Genomic DNA, 13,667 nt, shown 5'->3' on the forward strand with positions numbered 1-13,667 from the left:
CCAGTGATAACAAAAATTTGACAGCTATCTCGATGAACGAACTGTCTGACAGAAGTGTGTCCAGCACAGTCAGAGATATACATGATAACAGCCTGTGCCAACAGCAAAGACCAAAGAAAGGCATTGCATATGGCCGAATTACATAGGCAACAACAAGACAAAATCATAGAATACCAACTGAAATTAGTTTAGGAACAAATGAAGGTCACGCCATAAGAAATCTGAACTTACACATGCCACACAATTTGCAAGCAACAGCTATTTGTCCAGGACTGACGAGCTAATTGATGCAGCAGTGGAATCAATACTTATAAGTTGTGGGTTCAATTTTTGGCTAGACCAGAAAAGTGAAACCTCTGCTTTTCATTGTTGGACCATAACCAGTGATGAATGGCATTTAAATACAATTTGAAAAGTCAGTAAGATAGGTGCTTCCATTCCTGGTCAGTGATGCTACCAGACTGACGAGGCTATGCAACAGCCGCTGGGACCTAGACGAATTTCACTAAGATTTACTGTATTTACTTAATTCTGACATGCTTTCAAGGCACATCTGATTTTCACAGCCACAAATTAAAGATGCAATACCCTCGATTGCAACTTGCATTCCAATTTTCGTACTCCCAAGAAATTATAAGTTCAATGCCCTTGTTTTCTCATTCACCAGTTTTTCATGGCAGGAAAGGGAGTAATGGCTATTTGCCATCACTTGAAAAAAGATAATTTATTGCATTTCAGCTACAATGAACTCACGGCAAAACTTTGTTGCTGTGACAAACCTCTTGACAAACAACAGCCCAGAGCATCTCATTATCGGTGCCGTCTATTATATTTGGAATACATATCACATTCTTTAAACACCTCACCAACCATCACAGCATAACTTACTGAGCAGGCACAAAGCCACAATAGCTCCTTCCTACTGCTGCAGCCATGCGTGGATTGGATTGGACTACAGACCACGATCCCATCTGATTATGGATGGGATTATGTACAACTTTTTTTTTTTTTATGACAATGATGATAGCCTTCCACCATTGCCGTTTTGATTTTGTACTCGAACCTAAAGTGCACAAAAATTGCTCATTACATTTTTTTTAGTGTGCTTGTTAGAATAGAGTAAATATGGTAGTTATCATGTACGCCTATATACAGTAAAAGCTCATTAATACGAATTCTGCGGGGATGCTATGAAAATTTGAATTATACAAAATTCGAACTAATGAAAGTCAGAGAAAAAAAATCGCTCAGTTAAGGCACGTATATAGTCTGACGTGGCGTGAGCACGCGCGCACACGCTACGTCACGTTGGCATGAACTTCGAAGCACTCGCGCAGCCAACGTAACCGGACGCGGCCATCGCGGTCCAACGTGCCCGACGTCGAGATGGCTCTTGCTCCATCCGCACATTCGTCGCGCTGACTAGGGCGGAGAAAAAAAAATGTCGCAGTCTCGCGCGAAAAGTGAAGCATCGATTGCGATAGAAAATTAGTAGATACCTATACGAAGTAAGGATGATAGTTTTATCGGCCGTATAAACTTGTAAGCATTCGCTTACTAAATAAATAAACAAGCACGGTGTCACGCGCGCACAGGTAAGCATGAACGCATCTCGCTCGATGACCGCGGAAACTCGCTGAAAAACGCTGGAGTGAGGACACGTAGCAGTATCAGCGAGTGAATTGACGTTCGTACAGCTCTCGCTTCAAGCGAATGAAACGTAGAAAGCACATCGCATATGAAGCTACCGGCAATACGCGCACTCTGCAAACATCACAGATCGCTTTGAAGATGAGGCCCACGCGGGCGCGCACTTTGGTCACGTAGCAGATCGCTTTCAAGATGCGGTGCCCGCATGGCCGCGCCGCAAGCAGCAGCCGCCGAAGATCGTCCCCCCCGTACCTCCTCGCCTCACCCCCTTGCCTCGCACGCGACAAGAGAGGGCGCGCTCTGCCCCACCTTCCCCTCTCGCGCACGCGAGATTGAGCCACGTTCGCCGGCTCACCCTCGCACGCTCATACACAAAGAACACGGCGCGCGGCGCCGCCAGTATGCTCCCACGCACTAGCACCCTCCCCATCCACAATGATGCGGAGTTCGAATTATCGGTGGTGGTGCAGATTTCAGTGTGAATAAGCGGGATGTGTTACATATTGCTTTCAATACATTGTTGGATGGACAGCGGCGACTACTTCGAATTATCCGAAATTTTGAATTAATGAGTAGTGAATTAACGAGCATTTACTGTACATATTAGCATTTCATGCTCACATGAGGCCATCCCGGCAAATAACTCACCTTGGTATTTTTCTGGCATAGTGGCGACATGAAGAAAGTGAGCAAGATGTTGAAGATATAGCGCTTCTTAGAAATGTGGAAGTCCAGGCCACAGCGCATGTAGTTCACCATCACTTCTATGTGCCAGTTCCTTTTCATGTAGTGCTGTGAAACACGTATAAGAATGCATGTTGTGACACTGTCTACACACGGCATGGAGAGGGCAAGACCTTAACGACCTCAGGGTAGGCAAAACTTGACAACTATTCACTTCACGAAAATTGTTTTAGCTTTACTGGGAAGCCACATCTACTAACAAAAAACTCCTATAGTACTGTGAAGCCACATCTGAATGTGAATGTGCTTACAGATTTGCTAAGCAATGCCCAGCCATGCCTCAAGAGACAGAAACGGAGATAGAAGTGATGACTGTACATACAAAATTGTTTCTGGAGATCTGCTATACGCTGACAATAAAAACTTGAGCAGTGATGCATTAATTCCACCCCCACCCCCCTCTTTTTGATATAGCTGTAATTGGGGATGGAAGCCTACACATAGGTGGCTTATACACATGAAAATATGATACTCCACTCCTGGGAACTCTTTTGGAACAATACAGAATAGCCAACATAACTGCGTCCCTTCAGCATTTGTTTACCAAAACGTAGCTGTGTTTCAGCTCTCTTAAATGAAAGATTGTGCGCAGTTTCGAGTTCATCATTAAAGCTGCAAAGGATTCTGAACAATAAACAGAGTAGAAGAAGCAAAAAGTAGCTTTTACCTCTACTCTGAAGTTATAGAACATCTTGTAGAAGTCGGGCACATTTTCTATGTCCAACACTGGCTTGGCGAGCAAGAAGTCTGCAACTGCATTAAACATGAAGTGTCCTGAAAGAAACAAAAGTAAAAAGAGCAAAGAGCTTATAAGAGACCATGGCAGTTGTAGAAGCCATGGGAGTTCCAGTTCCATGGCATGAAGTATTTTTTTGGCTGCAGGCAAACAACTACTATATCATGGCACAATGAACAGCACAGACAACAGAACACTTGCACAACGCAGCAGATATGTTCCTTCTATCTTCTCGTGTCTTCCGTGCTGTTCACCATGCAATTAGTGATCACAAACCAACTAGCCCTTAAAAGTTGTAAGGAGATTTAACCTCTAATCGACATCGATTAAATGTTGCTCCAGCACAGCTCTCACAATAAATTTTGCATCATACACATCATTATCACCCCCAACTCGACCAGGAAGACATTGTCTTTCATTGACTTCAACTAGGCATCCAATCAACCTCCTGACTATTGAGATGCAATGGCATTTAGTGGCTTCATAAACTCTGCTATGTCTCCCTGTTTCTACTGAAAATCTGGTGTCACTAACAATACCCTGATTTGGGCGAGCTGGTTCACTTTGACACTGTTCTTAACCCTTTCGCTGTCACGGACGTACCGGTACGTCATCGCGCTTCCCCCCCACGGTGTCACTGACGTACCGGTACGTTCTCTATCGTGCGTTCAAAATTTCGCGCCTGAGCGCAAAGCAGGCGCTCCTGGATTGGCCACGCCATCTGTTGACTCTTTCTACAAGTTCGTATATTCGCCCCGACCTGTGTTAGTCCATGTATTGAAGAGTACGGTGCGACTGCCACTCCCCACTTTCTCTTTGCTGAGTGGCGCGGTGGCGCCGCGTTCGCTGGATCATGCGTCGCGCGCGTGTGGTTATGGGTTCAAGGGTTGTTCTGTAATCTCCGCTGGTTTGAAGGTTTTTATTTTTCTTCTGTTGGTGTGCCTGCTACGGCGCGTCAAGTTCAGGCGCACGTGCCGTTGCCTCTCCAAAAAGGGTGACTCGATTGCTGCTTTCGCTCTCTCGCCGCACCCTCGCTTCTGACTTGCAGCAGTAAACGTAAAGCCCTTCGAACTTTGTTTAGCCTTTTTCCATCTCCCTCTGTCTTCTTGATAACGCAACGTCCCATTTCTCTCCGTTGCGCGGGCGACTGAAAGCGCATCCTCCCTGCGCGCGCTTACTTTCGGATGGCTCGGCGCGCGGGACCTTCGTCTGCTCATGGGAGCGGTGGCTGAATTCCGATTCAGAATACGAGCCGAGCTCGGATTCGGACTCGGACAAAGTCGCATGAGAGGAAGAGGGTTCCGCATCGTCAGATTCGGATGTTGAACGGATTTTATAGTCAGGCTGATGATGATGATGATGTTTACTAACAACAGCTGCAGAACACTGAAATGTGCATATTGCATTGACTATGTTATTTGTATACCAATTATAATCAAAAATAAATTGCTATGTTCATTCCCTGTTATGCTCGTTCCCTGAAACCAAGCCGACACTGGGGGTGCGTCACGGCCAGAAACATCCGACAGCGAAAGGGTTAATACAGCACCATGGACGAGGGTGAAAAGTACACAAATGACAGGACGGGCGCTGAACTTCCAACTGTTCAATTCTGTGTCGTAACAGTGTCAGTGCTACAACACAGAAAAACAAATATAAATTTCTAAGGTTTTCAATAGGAGCAGGTTTTGAAGAAATAATCTCCTGGCCTGCCCAGGTTCATTCATCAATCACACTATGCACTAAGCTATTGGTCAAGTGTTGACAGCTGCACTTTCGAAGTGGAATCAAACATGCGCAACATGGCTTAGAAATTAAGGTGGGCAAGTCTTAGGCACATGGTGGCTAAAAGAAGCATACATATGTGAGCAATCAACCCTACCAACACACGGTCCGCCAGGAAAGGTAGGCACCCGATAAAAAGTGTTGCATGTTAGTAGTATCTCAATCCAGAAGACTAGAAGGATCCTTAGCGAAGCACGATGCAACTGTCTATTTATTTGTCCTGGTCACTTACTGTACCGCTACGGAATCAATTAGCCATTTGGCATAATACCCTGCAGTCACCTGAGCAATTACATTTCTTTGCTAGGCTGCCTGTTTGCTTGTAACCTCAATTCATGTGAAATACATGGACTAAACCATGCTTGCACTACTGAATTTCTTTGTTAGGTTTCTTTCCTTACACATAGAGATGTGCGGGATTAGATAATCGGTTTGACATTTGAAACCAGCTTTTCTCAAACATTCATATTCAGTTTACAATACTATCTTCCTTATCTGAATGACTGTAGTGAATATCTGAAGCACACTAGGTAGAGCTACCAGACAAGCCAGGTACTCTTTCAACTCGTTGACCTCTTCAGGAGATTTGTATTTCAGAAAAAAATCTAATTATGGGGTTTCCGCAGCCTACAAGGCACTCCTCAGGCTATGAGGAATGCGATTGTGTGGCGTTCCGGATTAATTTTGGCCAAGTGAAGTGCTTAATGCGCAACTAAATTTAACTTCACAAACACTTTCGCGTTCCGCCCCTATTAAAATGTGGCCGCTGCGGCTGGAAATCAAATCATGACGCTCAGTAGTGGTCTACGGAAGAGTCGTGCAGGTGAGCTCTGCAGCTCAGCACCATCCAAGGGCCCAGGCCATCGCAACACTCACCGGGATTGCTGATAACGTCGACGGCCGACACCAGATAGCCAGTGACAAGGCAGGGAACATGGGGGCAGGTGACAGTGGCTGCATTGCGCAGGGTCTCCAGCACGGACAGCCACAGGGCGCTCATGGAGAAGCGCGAGCCCTGAAGGTGGTGGTGCAGTAGCATCACCAGATTGCAGCCCAGGCATCGCACCTCAAACACTTCGCTGCTCAGCGACATCAGTATGAGGGCCAGGCAGCGTGTCTCCACTATCTGGCGACAGTTGACCAGCGACTCTATAGAGAGGACAAACAGTGTACAAGGGAATCTTCAATGGGATATCAATAGCAGCAGAGAAAGAAGTCTTGTGAGCAAGGTAAATGTCTGGGCTAGTTGGTGGGTCATCCTAAATGTGCTTACAGCACAAAGCTAAACACACAAGAAACTCATGAACACTCATGAACAAGCGTGCCAAATATCATTCCTGCAGACACAGCATTCCTGCAGACAAGCCTACAATTTTGCTCGAGACTACCTGCTTTTTCCTTCAACTTCATGAAATGTCTGAAATTTCCGTCGTTGTTGTGACATGCCATGACAAACAAGATAGCTATTAGCTGGACCTGTTTACATGCCACAACTAAACAGTTCCTCCGGCAGGACCAGAAATGAAGACAATGTAGTGATGCCATACGATGGCAGAGAACACAACTACTGTGTCAATACTGTGGCCTCTGAGATCGGCACATGTCACAGACCAAACCCCGAGGTCCTATAGAAGACAAAACTCGGTGAGGTGATTAATGGAGCAACCGAGGGATCGCTTAGTGTCAGCACGGCTTGGAGCAAAGCTACTAGCATAGTAAAAATGACAAAAAGGCAAGGAAGGATGCTAAGGAGAGGCAGGGGCAGCATTCAATTGCCAATAACTCCACTCACACGAGGCATTCAGATACACTTTTGTTGGAAAAGATTTATGATGTGATGCCCTTTAGACCAGATACATTTCATGCCATTCTTGAAGGTTGCCACAAGATCCTTTTTATAATACCAAATGCGCATCTTACACAGCAAATATTGCAGTACAACATGCAAATGCAAGGGTGACCAAACTTTCAAATCCCAAGAAAAGAGAAAAGTATGTCCAATCGCGCTGCTTTCCACGTGTGTAGTACACCCTCAGGCAATGGGGCATGCAGCCCTCTGTTCTTGCATGACACCAATATCTTTAGTGTGCCTTCTTTCTTTTTTAAGGATGACTCACAATAAAGTTATTTCCTTCCACCTCTACAGTTTCGAGTATTTTACATGGTAAGGACAGCAGGCAATTATGGCAAAGCTCATTTAGCTGATCACTCAAAACACCCTTGTGAAGACAACAGAGAAGGACTGATATGATTAAGGAAAGTTCAGTGTTACTAGACACTATCCCTATTTTTTATATATAAACAAAGAACCAAACAAACAGCTTGCTTTTGCCTCAAAATAAAGGCTTTTGAAAATCCCAGCACACATCACCAGCAGCAGCAAGGGCTTCTCACAGAAATAAACAGTAATTAATTAAAGCAATAAACACCAACCAGGCGCAAGTAAGGTGAAGAGAAGTGGCAGCAGGAATCTTGGATCATAGAGGCTCCCATCAGCAACACTCTCCAATGGAAGAACCTACAGAGGACATTTAAACAATTCGGCATGTTCAATGGTTCACACTTTCATGAATGTAATTAGGCAGGTTCAGTAACAGCTTGCAATGCAAGTGCGCTCAGAAACACAACTTAAGCTGTCTGCAACAGAGGTTTTATGCCAGAACAAGTTCTTCAAAGCCAGTAAACTCTGTAGTAGAACTGAATGAAACAGTGTTCCTCAAAGGACTGCTTGTACGTGAACTCTTGCTTTTTGTTTTCGATGAATGGTCGTCAACTTGTTAATTACAGCTGAAGCATCAATTGCTGAGACTACAACAACTTATTTATTTATTTATTTATTTATTTATTTATTTATTTATTTTCGATACTGCCAGTCCCATCAGGGACCATAGCAGGTGGGAATAAAGAAATGAAATACATGGTAAACGTGCACGTACAAATGGTGCACGTACAAATTGTGTGTCAATAAGCCAAACAAGAAACGCAGGAGAACAAGCTAACAATACATTAAAAAAACAAATATAGATATCACATGTCTAGGAGACATGCGCAGCAATACAGAGAATACATCATGAAAAGGACAGCAATCGAGAACAAAAATAACAGTAAGCACCTTCACGATAATATGCATGACTTACAAGAGTTGCAAAGCATATCATGTGAATAAGACTGCGTTACTGGTTGCTTGATGTAGGTTCTAACCGTGATGTGAACTGAGATAATGAGTCTGCAGAAATGACTGAAGGATCGAGGCGATTCCATTTCCTTATCACGAGGGGGAAATAAGAGTACATGAATGTGTCACTATGGCATGAATATCCTGTTATAGCGTGTACATGGTTTATGTCTCGATGATCGTGACTGCAAAAAACATATGTATTTTGTTAGGTCTATATTATAATAGTTGTGAATGAAGTTAAATAAAAATTTGAGAATTTATTAAAGGGACACTAAAGTGAAAAAGAATTTTTTCTGCATCAGTAAATTACCGTTCTACAACAACAAAAACACCGTTCTTACAACGATAAGACGTTTGGTAAGCCAGAAAAAGCGCAAGAACGAAATACGGGTGGCGACGCCTACTTAAGTTCCCACACCTGGGGGCTGTGACGTCTTGGATTTTAATGGCAACTTCTAGGGCCTACTAATTATATACAGCGGTACAGATTGACTACATTGTGTTCTAAAGCAACCAAATATTAAACATGGCAAGTTTCGGGAACCATTATTCAGCCAACGCGGCCCAAATGCGAAAACATACTTTGGAATCCCTGACGTCACGCTGACGTACCGGCACTGGGGTTTCGGCGCGAAATTCAAATACTGATACTTGGACCTTCATTTTCTCATCTAATAATCAAACAAATTTTTTTTAATGACTGCCTGCAGGGTTCTCAAACAATGCTTCATTAGTCTAAACTGATTTATTGTTCCGCTTTAGTGTCCCTTTAAACCACAGCAATTTATTGTAACCAATCCAAAGTATGTGTCATGTGCTGCGAAGCATCAGGTTTGTGAAACAGACTTCCCAATTACACCATGGAAGTCTGATACAGCAGCCATGGGTATAGTATTGTTATGTAGTATCAGTATGTACTCATTGACAATATGTACTGTATCTTCTTCAGGCGCTGTGTTACAATTGTACACTCCAAGATAGCACATCAAAACCATAAACACTGATGAAAATAATGATGTTTGAAACCTTTTGCATATAATATAAGATGGAGCGCTTTGCTAGAGCTAAAACACGGAAGGTACGTACATCGAGCTGCAAATGTAACGGGAAGCGTAAAACAGTGGCAGCCATCTTGTCCTCATTTATCAGGTTCAGGACTTCCTCAGACTTGGGCTGCTTGAGCAGGCTCACCGAGGCCTTTTTGTGCAGTGAGTAGAAGGAGACTGCTGACGGGCCCCACAAGAATGGCCTGGTAGAGAACAACAGACAAGACACACATATTGAGAATCTAAAGGAGAGGAATTCATTCGAAGCAGCCCAGATGAGATGAGCTAGCTTTATCAAAGCGCTAGAAGATAGTTTTACAACATTAGATAAACCAGCACAAACTGCCCCGCAAGAACAGTTCAGCAAAATGAAAATCACTGAACCAAAATTTGTTCATAGCAGAGCATCCAAGGAAAGCCAGTCCTTTCAATTGTCAAGACTAACTTGGCTCAATTAATCTGTTGCTGAATGAGTCTTTTCAACTTGTCATTTCAGGCCGCCGAGGACTGTCCAAGAATCTGTGTACGCAAGTGCTCACTGAGTGAAAGCAGTGCCTCGGGCAGTCCGGGATGAGAAATCAAAGAGACATAACAAGCTAAATGGAGCATGGGCTGGGCTCCCGTTACAACACAAGCAAACAATGTCCCCAAGACATCACCTTACATTGTGTCCCATGTTTATGTCAACACCACATCTATCCTGACGACCACAAATGCTTCACAATCGCAAACAAGTAGTCAACACATTTGAACCATCCTATCAATGGCCTTTGCCTCTTACTTGAAGTTGCATACGTCCACTCCATTCTTCTCGTAAAGAAATATCAGATAAAGAATTCTCTGGTCTGAAAGAAGAACAGGAACAATGCGCTCACAATGGAATAACTAGGTAATGAGAAAAAAAGAGCAATAAAAAACCAAAACTTTGCAAGTAGCGCAGTCATGCAGGCAGCATAAAGTGAGCACTCACCTACTATGGACAAAGATGCTCCGTAAGCACTGAGAAACACGGGAATGTGTTCAACATTACATAGCGTGGGATCACATTGAACCAGAACAGCCATAAGCTCTAACATCTTGTCTGTAACATGGAAAGAGACAATTAAGTCCAGTGACATCAACACCAACATTATGCAATATACCACAATAGGCAGTTGTAAGAAAAATATGGCTGGGCATCGACAAATATTTATGGTGATTGCTAACCATCCTTCCATTAATTAGAGCTAGGCAAGAGAATGAGCTAGCTAGTCTTCCGTGTTATATGAATTCCCAGTGCACAAAATGGACATACTTTGCGGATTGAAAATGAACTGATTATTTAACCAGCACACTGATATGCATCCATAACATGTAACGCAGCATGAAACAAGTGCATGGTGAAGTAACCAGATTATTACCTCTGGTTATTCAATGCTGTGAAGTTGAAATCATTCAACACCATGGAGAAAGTGGCATCTACAAAGCAAGCATTTTCTCAGTTTCCATGGCTTTCTAAACACCTCGAAAAATTTTAGGAGGGCAAACTATGTCTGTTTCGTTAATGTAAATTCAACCATATGACCAATTTAAGATATTTTGATGGAGTTAAATAATTTATTTATAAATAAAGGTGTTCACCAGCCTGTCATTCAAAGAAAACAAAGAAATATACAAGCATGCATTCAAGATCACCACACATGCTCTTATTTACGAAGCTACGAATAGAAGTGAACTCTTGAAGCCATGGCACACATTGAAATCAAGAGCACTATATAATGGATTTCTGTTGAGTCAGAACCAACCATGATCAACGAAGACCACAAAAGATTTAGTAATATTGATGTTTCGGCTCAAAGACAGGAGCCTTGCTCGTGTTAAGCTTGCTAAAATTGTTGGTGTTTCTCTTTTCACCATGGCACACATTGTGCAGGCAGCTCAGTGGCAGTCACTATTAATGTTCTGACCTCAAAAAACATGCATGCATACGTGCATGCATGAACACACATACACACAGAATGTCAGTGTTGATGTGGCGTATGTTCTGCCAGAGACACTGCACCGCAACAAGCCAAAGTCTCCCAAGTTGAAAACTGATGCCCTCTTTAAAAAAACAGCCAGGTCCATTTACATACCTTTCTGTTCCTGCACCAGAGGGTCAGAGTCAAGCATCAGCGGGAGAAACCTTGAGTGGCCAAACAACATCATATACACCCGGCAGAGGGCAGGGTTGATGTCTCCCACATTCTCCACGCTGTATACTTTCTGGCATATCACTGAGAGAAGCTCAAAGGATGTTTTCCCAAATGTCTGCGACCTGCAGGCATTAAAAAGCATAATATAGCGTCATGCTTCAAAGAACACTCTATGTATCTCTATCTTTTTGGAACTATGTAACACTTCATATAAAGCTGCTAAGATCGCTATTTTTATTTAAAAGAGCTCTCAAAGGATTATTCCTTAACACTTAATCTCTATTTCCATGTGTCTATTGTTCAGTAAGTACATTTTTTTCCCTGTATTGTATTCATGTATCATGCACAGATGTATTAGTAACTTTTGATTTTTTCAACAGCTAACCTTTTATTTTTTTAAAAATAATGTTGCTGCCTTATTCCTGTAAATTTACGACTGTAACCTTGATCATGGGTCTCTTTTCAGTCTTTGGACTATGGGAAGCCAGTCTATAATATTTTTCTATGTGTATTAGATGTACTTATGTACCATCGATTAAAAACAAATGAATAAATAAATACAGTTAAACCTTAATATAACGAAGCCGGTAAAATCGGCAATTTGCTTCACAATATCAAAATTTCGTTGTATTGAAATTCGACCTTTTACGCAAATAAGTACAGTCGCCGATCGATTTTGCTTACACAGAAAGGGGTCGCAGAATTTTTCTGAATTATCGGGCAATCGAAAAAAAAGCAAATTTGAATAAGAAAACAATTTATTCTGATGAATTTGGGAGTGGCGACGAATGATGCGCTTTCATACCACGTCGACGATATCTTCACATCGGCAGTATGAATTAAGCAAAGCCAGCCATGCTTTTGCGTGCACTCCGCCCACGCGGCTGATAGCGTCGCCTGCACTGAGGTGATGCTATCGTGGAAAGCGCCGGCAGCGTGGAGCGAATGCTTCGTCTGCCGCTCGCTTCAATGGGTTGCCAAAACTCCAGATTACGTGAGCTCGAATACTAAATGCACTGTAAAATAGCCTACATGATGCCAGGCCATCTCTGCACGCCCACTCTTTGCGCAGGTGGCAGATTACCTCTAAATCAGGGCGCGCGGATGCGTATGCACTCAGCCGCACTTACAGCCATGCGCAGCCACAGCCTAGACGCACACCAGAAATCGCCACGCGCGCCAACTTACCGCAACCCCCCCCCCCCCCCTTCTCGCCTTTTTTGCGCACACTTAATCGCGTAACCGCGAGCTCGCTCTCCTCCCCTCTTTCCCTTTGCTCGCACCGGAAAGCGGCACTCGAGAAGCCACCATCTTTCTTGTCTCACCCTCGCACACCTTCCCTCACACCTAAAGCACGAAATGCGCGGGGCGCGATAGGATCTTATCGCACTTGGACTTCATAAGGAACATGATGCGGCTCCACGTTGGCTCTTGCACTCTTGCGGCGCCGCACATAATTAGAGAGGTGCGTTTGCAAGCAGCCACTTGTAATTCAACCATCTGGCCATCTGCGTCCACGAAAGCTTTCAGTTATTTCATTTCATTTTTATTTCCTTAAAGGCCCCATTGAACGGGTATTACATAAGGGGTGGGTACATACATACATAAAAAAATTGAAGGCCAGATTTTCATTACAGGGTAAGATAATTTGTTACGGTGTTTAAAATGTGCTAGGACAGGTTATGACTGTGATTTCGTTGGAAAGGCCGTTTCAGTCTGTTGCTGCACGAAAAAAGAATGAAGACGAAAAAGTGACAGTGCGTGTACGTGGGCGCGCGACTTGTTGCGGGTGACCGGTGCGGCTGGATATGCGTGCCGGGGGGAGAATGTATGGTGGTTTGCCAAGTGAGCTGTAAAAGAACTTGTGAAAAAGACAAAGACTAGCAAGGCGGCGGCGAGATGCAAGCAATGATAAGCCAGATTCTGTTTTTAGTGCCGATACACTGATGTTGTAGGAGTACTTAGAATGAATAAATCTTGCAGCTCGATTTTGAAGCGATTCCAGTTGACTGATGAGATATACTTGATGAGGGTTCCAAATAGGGGATGCATATTCTAATTTCGCCCTGACGAGAGTCTGATAGGCTAGTAATTTTACATGTTGGGGGGCGTGGCGCAAGTGGCGTTTTAAAAACCCGAGTGTTTTGTTAGCAGATGAAATGATGTTCATAATGTGCGTTTCCCAGGTTAAATCACTACAAAGGGCTACTCCGAGATATTTGTAGGAAGGAACTAATTCAAGGTTGACGTCAGCAATTTGGTACGAGAAAACAAGTGGATTTCTGCGGCGGTGGAAGGAGACAGTCTTACATTTGTTAGGGTTTAGTTCCATTAGCCAAAGGTTACACCATTCC

At 43.6% G+C, this 13,667-nt stretch overlaps 1 protein-coding gene across 1 annotated transcript in view; it reads right to left on the bottom strand.

The window, feature by feature from the left end:
- Nucleotides 1-13,667, bottom strand: part of LOC126521858 (nucleolar pre-ribosomal-associated protein 1) — a 74,738-nt gene that overhangs the window by 8,851 nt on the left and 52,220 nt on the right. The window contains exons 24-31 of the mRNA XM_050170566.3: nt 11,254-11,435; nt 10,110-10,220; nt 9,921-9,984; nt 9,180-9,342; nt 7,349-7,433; nt 5,792-6,064; nt 3,062-3,168; nt 2,299-2,442 (exon numbers count right to left, since the gene is read on the bottom strand). Of these exons, the coding sequence (XP_050026523.2) occupies nt 2,299-2,442; nt 3,062-3,168; nt 5,792-6,064; nt 7,349-7,433; nt 9,180-9,342; nt 9,921-9,984; nt 10,110-10,220; nt 11,254-11,435 (1,129 nt within the window). The remainder of the gene's footprint in view (nt 1-2,298; nt 2,443-3,061; nt 3,169-5,791; nt 6,065-7,348; nt 7,434-9,179; nt 9,343-9,920; nt 9,985-10,109; nt 10,221-11,253; nt 11,436-13,667) is intronic.

The sequence above is a fragment of the Dermacentor andersoni genome, chromosome 6 (assembly GCF_023375885.2).
Source record: "Dermacentor andersoni chromosome 6, qqDerAnde1_hic_scaffold, whole genome shotgun sequence".
In the NCBI taxonomy this organism is placed as follows: domain Eukaryota; kingdom Metazoa; phylum Arthropoda; class Arachnida; order Ixodida; family Ixodidae; genus Dermacentor; species Dermacentor andersoni.